This window comes from Lipotes vexillifer, unplaced genomic scaffold (genome assembly GCF_000442215.2).
Source record: "Lipotes vexillifer unplaced genomic scaffold, Lipotes_vexillifer_v1.1 scaffold433, whole genome shotgun sequence".
Classification (NCBI taxonomy): Eukaryota; Metazoa; Chordata; class Mammalia; order Artiodactyla; family Lipotidae; genus Lipotes; species Lipotes vexillifer.
In genome coordinates this window covers 1,015,570-1,031,141 of record NW_006774285.1, presented here as the reverse complement: position 1 = coordinate 1,031,141, position 15,572 = coordinate 1,015,570, and the positions used below count along the sequence as shown (strand labels likewise).

Below are 15,572 nucleotides of genomic sequence, written 5' to 3'. Positions count from 1 at the left end.
ACCAAAAAAAAAAAAAAAAAAAAAAAATGAAACCACAATGAGATACTTCACTCTCATTCAAATGGCTATTAGAAAAAAGAAAGAAAGAAAAGAGGGAAGGGAGGAAAAGAAAAACAAAAAAACAAGTATTGGGATTTCCCTGGTGTTCCAGTGGTTAAAAATCCGCCTTCCAATGCAGGGGACGCGGGTTCGATCCCTGGTCGGGGAACTAAGATCCCACATGCTGCAGGGAATCTAAGCCCATGTGCTGCAACTACTGAGCCCACGAGCTCTGGAGCCCACTCGCCACAACTACAGAGAAGCCCACGTGCCACGAGGAAGACACCATGCACCTCAACGAAAGATCCCATCTGCCACAACTAAGACCCAACGCAGTCAAAAATAAATAAATAAATATTAAAAAAACAAAAACACGTATTGGCCAAGATATGAGGAAACTGGAACCCTTATACATTGTTGGTGGGAATGTAAAATGGTGCCGCCACTATGGAAAACAGTATGGCAGTTCCTAAAAAAACTGACCATAGGTTTACCATATGATACAGTAATTCCACTCTGGTTATATATAGAAAAGAATTGAAAGCAGGAACTTGAAGAGATATTGTTACCCATGTTCATAGAAGCGTTATTCATAATAGCTGAAACTAGAAACAACCCAATGTCCATCAACTGATGAATGGATAAACAAAATGTGGCATATACATACAATGAAATACTATTCAGTCTTTAAAAAGAAAGGAAATTCTGATATATACGACAATATGGATGAACCTTGTAGACATTATGGTAGGTGAAAACAAAAACAAAAGTACCAATATTTATGATTCTACTTATACAAGGTACCTACAACAGTTTAATTAACAGAGACAAAGTATAATGGTGGTTACCGGGGCTGTGGGACAGGGAGGTTGGGTAGTTATTTAATGGGTACAGAGTTTTAGTATGAGATGATTAAAAAGTTCTGGAGATGAAAGGTACAAACTTCTAGTTATAAGATAAATAAGTACTAAGGATGTAATGTACAACATGATGACTATAGCTAACTGTTGTTATGATACATAGGAAAATTGTTAAGAGAATAAATCCTAAGAGTTCTTTTCACAGGAGAATTTTTTTCCTTTATTCTTTTTATTGTATCCTTATGAGGGGATGGATGTTAGCTGAACCTACTGTGGTAGTCATTTCACAATATATGTAAATTAAACCATCATGCTGTATGCCTTACTCTTATACAGTGATGTATGTCAATTATTTCTCAATAAAACTAAAAAAAATAAAAGGTGAAAAAAAAGTTGTAGAGATGTATAGTAGTGATGGCTGCATAACAATGTGATATACATAATGCCACTGTACTGCACACTTACTGCACACTTACAAATGGTTAAAAAAGCAAATTTTATGTTATACAAATTTTACCATGATAAAACTAAAGTTTAAAATTTAACAATTTAAAAATTGTTTTTTAAAAAAGAAAAACGTTCAAAAGATAATCTCTAAGGTTCCTTTCACCGCTAAGATCTTTCGACTTAGAGAGGGTATACCACAGTGGTTAAGAGCACAAACACTGAAAAAAAAAAAGGTAAATATGTGAGGTGAGGGATGTGTATTCACAATGTATACACACATTATCATTTATCACATTGTACACTTTAAATATATTATAATGTTTTCAATTATACCTCAATAAAGCTGAGGAAAAAAAAAAAAAAAAAAGAAGAGGCACAGACGTTGGAGCCTGCATTCAAATCCTGGCTCTGCCACTTACTTGGGCAAGTTCTTTACGCTTGTTTCCTTATTTGCAAAACAGTGATGATAATATTAGTTCTCTTCACCTCCTCCCCACCTTGCACCTCCACTCCAAGCAGCCCCATGCTCTCTAAATACTTCCTCTGTCTGAAATGTCTTTCACAGAAAAACAATATAATTGTTTTCTCACTTCACAAATGAGAATTTCCAAGTGGCGAATAAAAGTATGAACAGAAATTCAACACCAAAATTCAACAGGGAGGAAGGACTTCCTTGGTGGCGCAGTGGTTAAGAATCCACCTGCCAATGCAGGGGACATGGGTTCGAGCCCTGGTCCAGGAAGATCCCATATGCCTCGGAGCAACTAAGCCCATGCGCCACAACTACTGAGCCTGCACTCTAGAGCCTATGAGCCACAACTACTGAAGCCCGGACGCCCTAGAGCCCGTGCTCCGCAACAAGAGAAGCCACCACAATGAGAAGCCCACACACCGCAACGAAGAGTAGCCCCCACTCATCCTAACTAGAGAAAGCCCGCGCGCAGCAACGAAGACAGAATGCAGCCAAAAAAAAAAAAAAAAAAAATTCAACAGGGAAATGGATATTAAAACTACGAGACAGCACTATACACCATCAGAATGCCTAAAATTAAAAGGACAGTAAGTTAGCAAGACAGTGGAGCAAATGGAACTCTCATATATTGCTGGTGGGAGTGTAAGTTGGTACAATCCTTTGAAAAGTATAAATAAATATCCACCTACCCTATGACACAGCAATTCAACTTCTGCTAAGTATATACCTGAGAGAGATGAATGCATTTGACCATTAAAAAACATGTACAAGATTATTTCACACATCATGGATGAATCTTACAGATATAAATTGAAAGAAAGAAAAGCCAGAGACAAAAGTGTAAATACGGTATGATGATATTTATGTTATCAGGAACAGACAAAATCAATCTATTGTAATAGAAACTAAAATAATGGTTATCTAGGGGAAAGGAGTACAGGCTGGGAAAGGTCACAAGGGTGCCTTCACGGGTGCTAGAAATGTTCTATATTTTTATCTGGGTGGCGGTCACAAAGGTGTATACATATATTAAAATTCTTTGGGCTGTGCACTTAAGATTTGTGCATATTACTGAATGTATATTATACATACTACAACAGCAGTTTTTAAAAAGTCTTTCTTCTTCCCCTTATCTGCTAACTCTTATTCATCTTTCAGGTGTAAGCTTAAAAACTACCACTTCAGGATACCTTCCCTAATCCCCTGACCCCAGACTGGATTTTGTAGCCTATCTACCAGTTCTTTGCCAAATTGCCAGGACTTCCTGTAGCACCTGCATTTACTGTGTCAGAGTACTTGCCACACTGTTTTGAATTTATCTATTTATCTTCCCCTACTTGCCCAATTAGACAGGTGCTCTCTGACAAAAGGGTTTGTGGACTATGGCTTGTTTACTATTGTAAACAAGTGCCTATGCATGGGGCTGGGCACAGCAGGTACTCCATACGTTTTTTTTTTTTACTTTTTAAAATATTTTTTTAATTATTATTTTTGGCTGCGTCAGGTCTTCGCTGAGGCATGTGGGATCTTTTTCTTTTTTTCTTCTTTTTTTTTTTTTTTGCAGTACACGGGCTCTTCATTGCAGCACGTGGGCTTCTCTCTAGTTGTGGCATGCGGGTTTTCTCTCTGGTTGTCGTGCACGGGCTCCAGAGCACGTGGGCTCTGTAGTTTGTGGCAATGTGGGCTCTCTAGTTGAGGCACACAGGCTCAGTAGTTGTGGCGCAAGGACTTACTTGTCCCACGGCATGTGGGATCTTAGTTCCCCAACCAGGGATCAAACTCACGTCCCCTGCATTGGAAGGCGGATTTCTTAACCACTCTTCCACCAGGGCAGTCCCAAGTACTTGTTAAATATTGAATTAATGAATGAAAAGAGATAGCTCTCTGTATATGTAAAATGCCTATACAGCACTTTATGTTTGTTTTTTTGTTGTTTTTGTTTTTTGGCTGCGCCACATGCAGGATCTTATTTCCCTGACCAGGGATCAAACCCGTGACCCCTGCAGTGGAAGAGCAGAGTCTTAACCACTGGACCTCCAGAGAAGTCCCTTGTTTGTTTGTTTTTGTAAGCACTTTATGAATCAATTACCACCAGTGACATTTCAAGATGAAAAAAAAGTAAACATGGGTGCAGCAGAGAGTTTTAGAAAGAAATTTTACTTTTTTAAAATTCAGGAATGGAAAGAATAAGAGCTGGGGTGAGCAGAGTGAGAAAACAGGAATGAGAAAATGTAAAAGTAGATAACTTACAGTTTATGTAATATGTTCCTATACATTCAAATTGTTTCTTATAAGATGGAAACAATTTGAAATGGAAATGACTTCATATAAGGTCACGTCTCTACAACTAGATACCAAATTCCTAGTGAGGAAGGTATCTGTCTGTTCCATATTTTCCAACGTTCACGATGTTGGGCATATTGCAGGTATTCACACATTTCTAAATGAGCAGAGGGACTTCCCTGGTGGCGCAGTGGTTAAGAATCCGCCTGCCACTGCAGGGGACATGGGTTCGAGCCCTGGTCCAGGAAGATCCCACATGCCGCGGAGCAACTAAGCCAGTGCGCCACAACTACTGAGCCTGCATTCCAGAGCCCACAAGCCACGACTACTGAAGCCTGTGCACCTAGAGCCCGTGCTCCGCAACAAGAGAAGCCACTGCAATGAGAAGCCCGCGCACCACAACGAAGAGTAGCCCCTGCTCGCTGCAACTAGAGAAAGCCCGCGTGCAGCAAAGAAGACCCAATGCAGCCAAAAATAAGTTAATTAATTTAAAAAAATAAAAATAAATGAGCAGAATTAAGCCATATTTTGGTTATCAATGTCTATGAACATTTTAAATTTTAATTAATTATCATCCAGCTAGCACCTAAATGTTCATCAATGATAATCCATAGCCATAGTAAGTATCATACTTCAAAGAATCAAGTATTCACTTTATTCAATGAAGTTTTTATTCCAACAATGGAATGTCATTGTTGAATCTAAATGAAAAAAAAAGTAGGTATGGTATGATCCCATTGATAAAGTGTGTGCATGTGTGTGTATATATATATATATATGCCTGACAACATTTACCTTTGGAGCCAACCACTTCGGAATTTTCTCACACTTGGTCTCTTCTGATGATCCAAGCCCATCAGAATCCCACTCCAAAAGACCCAATGGCCACTTGCTGCTTTGTGCCAAAGTCTCATACCGCTCCTCTACTTCTCCTTAAATAATCTTCCCTTTCATTGTTCTGATTATCACCAGTTGTTAGAGGAAAACAAACAAACTTGGCTCCTTAATGTAATTCTTACTAAGATGTAAATAATTGTTAACTGTACATGTCCTCTTCTAAAGGACATCCACCTTTAAAAGAGATTATTTGCCAGTTGTGTGTTTGCTAGAACCACAAATGTGTAAAAATAAAATCCAAAACTAGGCAAATAAGGACTTCCCTGGTGGCCCAGTGGGTAAGACTCCGTGCTCCCAATGCAAGGGGCCCGGGTTCGGGCTTCCCTGGTGGTGCAGTGGTTGAGAGTCCGCCTGCTGATGCAGGGGACACGGGTTCGTGCCCCGGTCCAGGAAGATCCCACATGCTGCGGAGCGGCTGGGCCCGTGAGCCATGGCCGCTGAGCCTGCGCGTCCGGAGCCTGTGCTCTGCAGCGGGAGAGGCCACAGCAGTGAGAGGCCCGCGTACAGCAAGAAAAAAAAAAAAAAAAAAAAAAAAAAAAAAAAAACACAAATAGGCAAATAAAAATAGGTTTTAGGTGGATAGAATTATTTTTCTGTATTTTAAAATTTCCTTGAATATTGTTAAACTATGTTTAGTTTTTTTAAAAAAGAATAAACAATGTAGACACTGTAAGTGACATATAGAGCCAGCAAACAGTTTTAAAATAAAATTCCAAGATTCTTTATATAGCTAAAAAAAAAAAAAATGGTACTGTTGGTACTGCTGATTTTTGGCCACATACATGTCTTTCTTTTATTTTTGTTTTGGTTTTGTATGAGTGTGTAAAGGAGGGTAAGAGCAGGGGTTATCAATATTTTCCTGTATTTAAAAAATATTATACATATTACCTAAAATCTTTCTAAGTATGAAGTTTGCCTTTAGCTGAAATGTTGGCTATTTTTAGAAATGTTTAGGAATTATAAAAAAAATTTTCTATTTATTGTATGTTTATCTCTTATTAGCAAGCTAATAAGTAAAAATTTAGAATAGTAAGTGTATCTAGGACAATTTGTAAATTATTCTAATAAAATTATCTCAAATTTGATACACAAATAGCTAGAAAAGAGCAAGAAAACTTTTTTTTTAATCACTTTGGCCTTCAAATTTTTCCAATAAATAACAATATGCATCTACTTCGATTGAAACACCAAACATTGTATAGTTGCATTTCTGATAAGCTGATGACAAACACAGAAAAAAGCTAGGGAAGCCAAGGTTTCAACGTTTCCGGAAAAAGAAATAAAAACTCTAGCTCTAAAAGAAGTGAAATTACTTCAAACTTCACAAAAACAATGCATCATAACTTAAAACAGACTCTATGTTAAAGAATTTATCTGAATCTCATTTATTCCTCAAAACATTGAGGTTGTATTATTATTCCCAGTTCAGAGATGAGATAATTAGTATTATATTAATTAGACATTCTAAAGAATTTTATCATGAGAATCAGGTCACTGATTAATTACTCTGACTGTCTGCCAACTTATACTTGCAGCTATTGCTAATACAATTTGTTTCTTTCTCTAAGCATTCGTGGTAATACCACAGGGATCAAATTGTCCTATGGGTATTTACAAAGGCAGCCTGGTTTAATAACCTAGTTTTATTAGCTCTTAAGAACCAGATTTTACATACTCAGGGGCTTAGTGACTCTGTGTGTGTGTGTGTGTATCTTTGTAGTACAATTCCTTAGTTTTTGGTTCCATATTTATTATGAACAGGATTCTGTCTCTGTCTTCTGTTAAAATTCTGCTTTTTTTTTTTATTGGAGTTTACTTGCTTCACAATATTGTGTTAGTTTATACTGTACAGCAGAGTGAATCAGCTATACGTATACATATGTCCCCTCTTTTTTGGATTTGCTTCTCATTTAGGTCACCACAGAGCATTGAGTAGAGTTCTCTGTGCTGAGGTAGGTTCTCATTAGTTATCTATTTTATACATAGTATCAATAGTGTATATACGTCAATCCCAATCTTCCAATTTATCCTACCACCCAATATTCTGCTTTGTTCTTGAGTGCCGCATTCCATATATCATTCAGTAAGTGATTAGTGAGAACCTATTAGCACCAGAGCTAAATGTTAGGGATTGAGAAATCAATAAGGAAAGATTCTGGCTCCCAAGGAATCCCAGAAGAGCCACATTCATAACTTAAGGTGTCTGTTAAATTATTTTATAAAACACATTAAAGAACTTTTATAAATTGTGAGATGTAACTATTTCTCTGTGTCAGTACTAATTACTTCTTTAGCCCTACTATAATGTAATGAACATATAATGAATTAATTTTCCATGCATTCCTAAGGTCCTTTCAATTTTCTAGATGTATCTTGTCCACATACCATCACATCTTAACCTCAAACATTTCACATTTTTAAAATAGCTTTTTCCTCTCCACCAAATGATAACTCTTCTAATCCTGGTATCTTTTCAATTTTCTGGTTAATCTTAACTAGGCTTCCCACACCAACTATTTATATTTTCTCTAATATCATCTTCACCTCCATGTCATAATATACATGCTTTGTGAAATATATGTCTAACTGTATATATAAATAAGATTTAAGTTTTAGCTGCTCATTGTATTTTTTACTATCTCTCCTTCAACTATATATCCTTTCAAGCATATACCATAATTAAGCACAGAGTCTGTCTTTTGTCAATTATGTATTATAACTCTTTATCTTTTTAGTATACAGTACCTTAAAAATAGTATGCTTAAACAATTTTTTCTTGTTGTTCATGAAGCAGGCATATTAAAAAAAAAACTTTCTAAGTGTCCTAGCAGTTAAATAGAATATTTATAAATGAAAACAAAGTGCAATTTAAAAAACTACTTATTGAAAGTAAGAGCACTGATGCATAAGACAAAACAAAAAACAAAATCATCACCACCACCAACAACAACAAAAAAATTAAGTTTAAAATTAAAGCCTATTTGATTTAGGTTTCCTATAAATTTCAAAGTCAATTAGAAAACAGCCTTACAAATAAATATATCTAATAAACACTAATAATAACATACGGAAGAGTTGCTTTCTTCTTTTAAAGTACCAGAAAAACCTCCAAAAAACTAAAGTTATAGAAAGCTACCACATGATAGAGAAGACTGTAGTACTCTTCAATAGTTACTGCTTGAACAAAACAATATAAAAACAAACTGCTTGAAGACTGGAAATGAAATTTTGTTTCTAGCAAGTAAAAACCATCTAAATTATTCTTTGAATATCAAAAAATTTTTCAGAGGATCAAAGTCTTCAAAGATAAAAAACATTTAGATACCATCCTTAGAAATAATGTATTATACAAATGTACCATCCTTAGAAATAGTTTAATTTCATAAATACGGGTGTTTGGTAAAGATTTAGCAAAAAAAAATATGGAGAAAAACTTACAAAATAATATACTTTTACATAAAGGAATGCTAAAAACCACTCAAAGTTATGAGCAGTTTTCCCCCAAGTAATATATATTACTACATCACAGGCAACAAATATTGGATAAATGATAGTGAATGAGGGTGTGCGTGGGTACGCATATGTGTGTGTATATCACAGTGAAAATTGTTCACATAAAATTAAATATATTTTGCTATAGGAGCTAGCTACATAATCTCAGTAGAGAAGATAACAAAGTAATTTAAATTAAATTATTCTGTTTCACAGTCAGTGACAGGAGGAAAGATTTTGCATTTTAGAGCTGTAAGAGACTTGAGATTACAGTCAAAAGCATCATATTCTAGAACAAAAAGAGTAAGCAATGACAAATACAGGAGGATAGGATTTAGACAAAACTAGACTATAGAAAAGCAGTACCTTGGGACCTGGTAACAGGAAAAATAATCTCTAAAGTGTCTTTGAATGATGAGGAGCAGAACAAAAACTTAAGCCAAATTATCCTGATTTATTGGCCCCAATTATATACCTAAAAATGGCTCAAAAATTACATAAGAAAATATTTTTCTTACTAAATATGGATAGTAATGTTTTTCATGGGAGTTAACTTATCACATTCCCCGTCTTATTTTTCAGGGAACAGAAAACTGTTCACACCATTACCACAGACTGATGATAATCATTCACTCTAAGACAAAGAACAAGGTATCAATCAGCTTTCATTCCTGTGTCTCTGGCTGCTTCTCTGTGAGGTGCTCTAAAAGACATCTATATGAAATATGAATAATCTAAAAATTGGAAAAAAAATTTACCTTATTTTAAAAAATAAAATCAACACTCCTAAGGCTTCAAAGAAGAAAGACCAGATGACAGCTTGACCTGATCTGTGGAAGAATTACTGAGTAGACACATAATCCTACTCATAAATAACAGCCAATGTAACAGTGTTTTCATTTTCTCCTTTTCTCTTTCTCTCTGAGGCTAATTAGCATTACACACAGTATGTGCCTTGTTACAAATGTCTTCTTTCAGCTTTGGAACTATAGTATCTTTTGATTACCCAAAACTCTGATCTAGTTTTTCAGTTATGCAGAAGCCAAACACTCTTTGTAAACTAACTAAATAACTAAAAAAAAAAAAAAAAAAAAAAAAAAGCCATTTTAATAAAATAGAAACAACTACCAGAAGTGGATGCTACACGTGTACTATCCTCACTTGGTGAATCATCATCACTTTAAAGATAAACTGTAAAAGAAAAGAATACCTTTTTATATACTTACTGCTGAAAGGCTGCCATTGTATTCTCCAAATTTTCTCCAGCACCTGTGAAAACATTAAATTGAAACTAATTTGAACATTTTATTTTTCCAGAAATTCACCTAAAAAAGATACATCAAATGAATCATGATGTTTGTATATTATGCAGACATTACAAGTGTTTTAAAGAATGTAGTGGTATTTTGAATTGCTTTTAGCTGCACCAAGAAGAATCAAAGATCAAAACACAGCCACAGCAACGCAGGAGGGTTACAAGAACCTAAACATGATTTTAAAGCTATAATAGAAAAGACAGAGGAGGACTTGCACATATACACCTCCTCAGAGTTAAAGTGTCTCTCCTCTGGGTCCCCAAAGTCTCTCATGCATCTCTCTACTAAGGCATTTATCATATTTATAGCATAAAGTGTTTACCCATCTCTTTTCTCCCTTTCCCATTAATTACTTAAAAGAAGTGACTGTTTTAATCATCTTGGCTGAGGGTAATATAGTGTAGTAGTTGAGGGTGGGGCTCTGGAGTTAGGGTCTCTGCTCTCAAGTCTGTTTGATACTTGTGTGACCTTGGGAAAATTACCTCACCTTTCTATGGCTGAGCTTCCCTATCTATAAGAATGAGGAGGGACTTCCCTGGTGGTCCAGTGGCTAAGACTCCATACTCCCAATGCACGGGGCCTGGGTTCAATCCCTGGTCAGGGAACTAGATCCCACATGCATGTCACAACTAAGAGCTAACATGATGCAACTAAGACCTGGAGCAGCCTAAATAAATATTTTTTAAAAAAACAACAGAGAAGAAAAACCCAAACAAACTTTTTAGCCAACCCAATAATTAATGGAATGCACAGGAAAAATACTTTGGAAATACTTTTCTAAATACTTGGAAAAACAGACAATTTCTTTTTTTTTTAAATAAATAAATACATTTATTTATTTATTTTTGGCAGTGTTGGGTCTTCGTTTCTGTGCCCACGCTTTCTCCAGTTGCGGTGAGCGGGGGCTACTCCTCATCACGGTGTGCTGGCTTCTCATTGTCGTGGCTTCTCTTGCTGTGGAGCACAGGCTCTAGATGCGCAGGCTCAGTAGTTGTGGCTCACGGGCTTAGTTGCTCCACGGCATGTGGGATCCTCCCAGACCAGGGCTCGAACCCATGTCCCCTAGCATTGGCAGGCAGACTCTCAGCCACTGTGCCACCAGGGAAGCCTGACAATTTCTTCTTAACAAAAGAGGCAATTCAAGTTTAAGGTGCTGTTCAAATAATATAATTAAAATGTCTTACATACAATAACATCTGAACATATTTGCAAGAGTATTAAAGTTTTCTTCTTTTATATGGTTAGATTGTATTTTTATGGCAACCTAATTAATAATCAATAGAAACACAAGGTATGAAGAAATGAATATATTAACCTAATGTTCTAAAAGTTCCATCAGTTTAGCAGAGAGAAAGGGATACCTATGTGAAACAAACTACTTTGGGGACTTCCCTGGTGGCCCAGTGGGTAAAACTCCGCACTCCCAATGCAGGGGGCCCAGGTTTGATCCCTGGTCAGGGAACTAGATCTCACATGCATGCTGCAACTAAGAGTCCACATGCTGCAACTATGAAGTCCGCATGCCACAACTAAGAAGTGTGTATGCTGCAACTAAAGATCCCATGTGCCGCAACTAAGAGCCGGTGGAGCCAAAATAAATAAATAAATATATATATATTTTAAAAAGCTACTACTTTGACTTTAGGTTCACTTTAATTACTAGAGTTAATGCACAATAGAAAACAGATGAAGCAAATATGGAGATTAAAGTTTTTTCAAAAGTAAGTGCTCTTTTGACATTAAATGACTTTTAAAAGTCCAGTCAGTGCTTGTTTTCGTCAAAAACTAAGGAAATATGTTATAAACAGATCATCAATATTCAAGAACAAAGCACTCTAGAATACTACCAAAAAGAAAAGAGTGCTAAAATGGTTACTTGTAGATTAGGTTAAACTACTGACTGTTGTACCAAAAAGCAAGGAAGTTAACAGGACACAGAAGCCAGTTTGGAGAAGCTCTCACTGGCCAAACCTGAGACAATGTTAGCATCAAAATAATGATAGTAACAGACTTTAAACCATTAAACAAAACAGGATACTCTGAATCCATTTTAATAACTGGACCAAAAGTTTGATAAGGAATGGAGTGTTTATGTGGTTCAAAGTACTTTCCTACAAAAATACTTACTAACTACAAAGAGAAAAAGTAACTTCACAACGGAAAAGTCTGGCAGACACCACTTTCACCAAGTAATCAAAGTCAAATCATTAGCTCCTTCAAGCTGACTTCTGTGTCCTTTTGATTTCCTTGCTTTTTGGTACAATAAACAATCCGTTTGGGAATTCCCTGGCAGTCCAGGGGTTAAGACTCCGTGTTTTCACTGCTGAGGGCACGGAACTAAGATCTTGCAAGCCGCGTGCAGTGGGGGGGGAAATTTACTTCTCAACTCCTCTGTGAAGCACTTTTTTAAAAAATTACTTCAGATTACAATGATTCTTATTACAGTCAAGAGTTAATGCCTTAAACTAGCAGTTCCTAACCACTTTGGTCTCAGGACTCTTACTGAGTACCTCAAAGAGCTTTTTTTTTTAAGCATATTTTTTAAAATTAATTAACTTATTTATTTTTGGCTGCGATGGGTCTTCGTTGCTGCACGAGGGCTTTCTCTAGATGTGGCGAGCAGGTGCTACTCTTTGTTGCGATGTGCGGGCTTCTCATTGCGGTGGCTTGTCTTGTGGCGGAGCATGGGCTCTAGGCGCGTGGGCTTCAGTAGTTGTGGCATGCAGGCTCAGTAGTTGTGGCGCAGGGACTTAGTTGCTCTGCGGCATGTGGGATCTTCCCGGACCAGGGCTCAAACCCGTGTCCCCAGAATTGGCAGGAGGATTCTTAACCACTGCGCCACCAGGGAAGTCCCTCAAAGAGCTTTTGATTATGTGGGTTATATCCATTAATAATTACATATTAGAAATTTGACTTCTAAATTTTAAAACTTTGAAAATAACAATAATAAATCCATTACATGTTAACATAACATTTTATGAAAAATAACGATCTGACAAAAATATTTAACACTAAGAGTGGCATTGTTTTACACTTTTGCAAATCTCTTTAATGTCTGGCTTAATAGAAGGCAGCCAGATTCTCGTATCTGCTTCATACATACATATCAACCTTCACACAGATAGTTGGAAAAGAAAGATTCTTCTGTGATACTGCACCAAAATTCAACAAATGGCAGATTCTTAAAAGTTAGTTGTAATGTGGAATCTGAACCGTATTAATGACCTCTTCATACTCTATTACATGAAAATCGATTAGCCCATCTTGAACTTTGAATGGATCTTTCACCCATGCATGGTTTTTGGGAAAATACTGATTCACTGAATTATGCTGATCTTCTAAATACTGACACATTTCATTAGACAATATTTTTTAAAAATCACATTCGTTAATACCTGATATCATCAGGAAAATCTTTAAAAATTGGAAAGCTACCAAGCTCACAGTGGATGACACAAGTTTTTCAGAAGTCTAATTTTGCTTGAAAGCTCAAATTTAATCATTGGCATTGCTTTAATAGAAGGCAGCTAGATTATTTTTCTTCTAATGACAGACTCACTTTATTAATTTTCAAGAACATATCTGCTGAATACTCAAGGCTGAATAACCAGTTCGTCAGTCAGTTTTTTAAGTGAAAATGGGGTTCTGTGACCCTCTTGCACTGTTGGTGGGAATGTAAATTGATACAGCCACTGTGGAGAACAGTGCGGAGGTTCCTGAAAAAACTACAAATAGAACTACCATACGACCCAGCAATCCCACTACTGGGTATATACCCAAAGAAAACCATAATTCAAGAAGAGTCATGGGGCTTCCCTGGTGGCGCAGTGGTTGAGAGTCCGCCTGCCGATGCAGGGGACACGGGTTCGTGCCCCAGTCCGGGAAGATCCCACATGCCGCAGAGCAGCTAGGCCTGTGAGCCATGGCCGCTGAGCCTGCGCGTCCGGAGCCTGTGCTCCGCAACGGGAGAGGCCACAACAGTGAGAGGCCCGCGTACCGCAAAAAAAAAAAAAAAAGAGTCATGTACCAAAATGTTCATTGTAGCTCTATTTATAATAGCCCAGAGATGGAAACAACCTAAGTGTCCATCATCGGATGAATGGATAAAGAAGATGTGGCACATATATACAATGGAATATTACTCAGCCATAGAAAGAAATGAAATTGAGCTATTTGTAATGAGGTGGATAGACCTAGAGTCTGTCATACAGAATGAAGTAAGTCAGAAAGAGAAAGACAAATACCGTATGCTAACACATATATATGGAATTTAAGGGGAAAAAAATGTCATGAAGAACCTAGGGTAAGACAGGAATAAAGACACATACCTACTAGAGAATGGACTTGAGGATATGGGGAGGGGGAAGGGTAAGCTGTGACAGAGAGAGAGGCATGGACATATATACACTACCAAACGTAAAGTAGATAGCTAGTGGGAAGCAGCCGCATAGCACAGGGAGATCAGCTTGGTGCTTTGTGACTGCCTGGAGGGGTGGGATAGGGAGGGTGGGAGGGAGACGTAAGAGGGAAGAGATATGGGAACATGTGTATATGTATAACTGATTCACTTTGTTATAAAGCAGAAACTAACACACCCTTGTAAAGCAATTATACTCCAATAAAGATGTAAAAAAAAAATGGTGTTCTGTGGAAAACAATAAAGGCTAATTCAGCTCAGAATTCAAGCAATTACACAAGTACTTTTCCTCAAGACAATCATCTTCCTACTTTGGTACGCAGCAAAAATGATTTTTGTGTACTTCCAATTTTGTCACACAGAATATTAAAACTTATGTGTACTCAAGGATTGAAATTTAATAAAATTAGTAATTTTTCTAATACATCAAAAATATTCTTAAATGAAACTGCCTTTTTAAAAAAAAATGTGAGTACATGATGGTGAGGAATACAATAGCTACTAGTATATTTGGTACCAGTATTTTCATTTGTGCTAAAGCAACAGCAGGTTTACCAACTACTGCTTTTGCACCATCAGTGCAAATGTCAACAAGGTGAAAAGGGTAAGTAATGTCTTATGAAAATAATTTTGACCTTGTAGACCCATGAAAGGTCTTGGGGACTCCCAGGTGTCCACAGACCACACTTTGAAAACCACTGTCTTAAATAATCAAGGATCAGGGCTTCCCTGGTGGCGCAGTGGTTAACAATCCACCTGCCAATGCAGGGGACATGGGTTCGAGCCCTGGTCCGGAAAGATCCCACATACCGCGGAGCAACTGAGCCCGTGTACCACAACTACTGAGCCTACGCTCTAGAGCCCGCGTGCCGCAACTACTGAAGCCCATGCGCCTAGAGCCTGTGCTCTGCAACAAGAGAAGCCACCGCAATGAGAAGCCCGGGCACCACAAGGAAGGGTAGCCCCCACTCACCGCAACTAGAGAAAGCCCGCGCACAGCAACCAAGACCCAACGCAGCCAAAAATAAAATAAATAAATTTTTAAAAAATGCAATGATCAGAAAAGTCGGAGGAGTGGTCAACTCTGGGGATGGAGGATAGACTGGGAAGGGAACCAAGGGAATCTTATGGGATTCTAGAAATGTTCTGTATCTTGATCTGAGTAAATGGCTACCTGGATGTACACATATATTAAAAAAGATATTAAGCTGTACACTTAAGGTTAGTGCTACCACATGTATGCTATGCCTAAATGTTTGTTCAAAAAGCCTTTATTCCTAAGTCCTATGTTTTTATATTCTGGGTACACCACCTAAACCCTGGGAAGGGTTTTTTTTTTTTTTTTTTTT

The 15,572-nt window shown here is 37.2% G+C and overlaps 1 protein-coding gene across 2 annotated transcripts in view; it reads right to left on the bottom strand.

The window, feature by feature from the left end:
* Positions 1 to 15,572, bottom strand: part of GDPD1 (glycerophosphodiester phosphodiesterase domain containing 1) — a 43,886-nt gene that overhangs the window by 20,918 nt on the left and 7,396 nt on the right. For both annotated transcript variants that reach the window (XM_007449070.1, XM_007449069.1), the window contains exon 2: positions 9,717 to 9,759. In XM_007449070.1, coding sequence (XP_007449132.1) covers positions 9,717 to 9,759 — 43 coding nt within the window. The remainder of the gene's footprint in view (positions 1 to 9,716; positions 9,760 to 15,572) is intronic.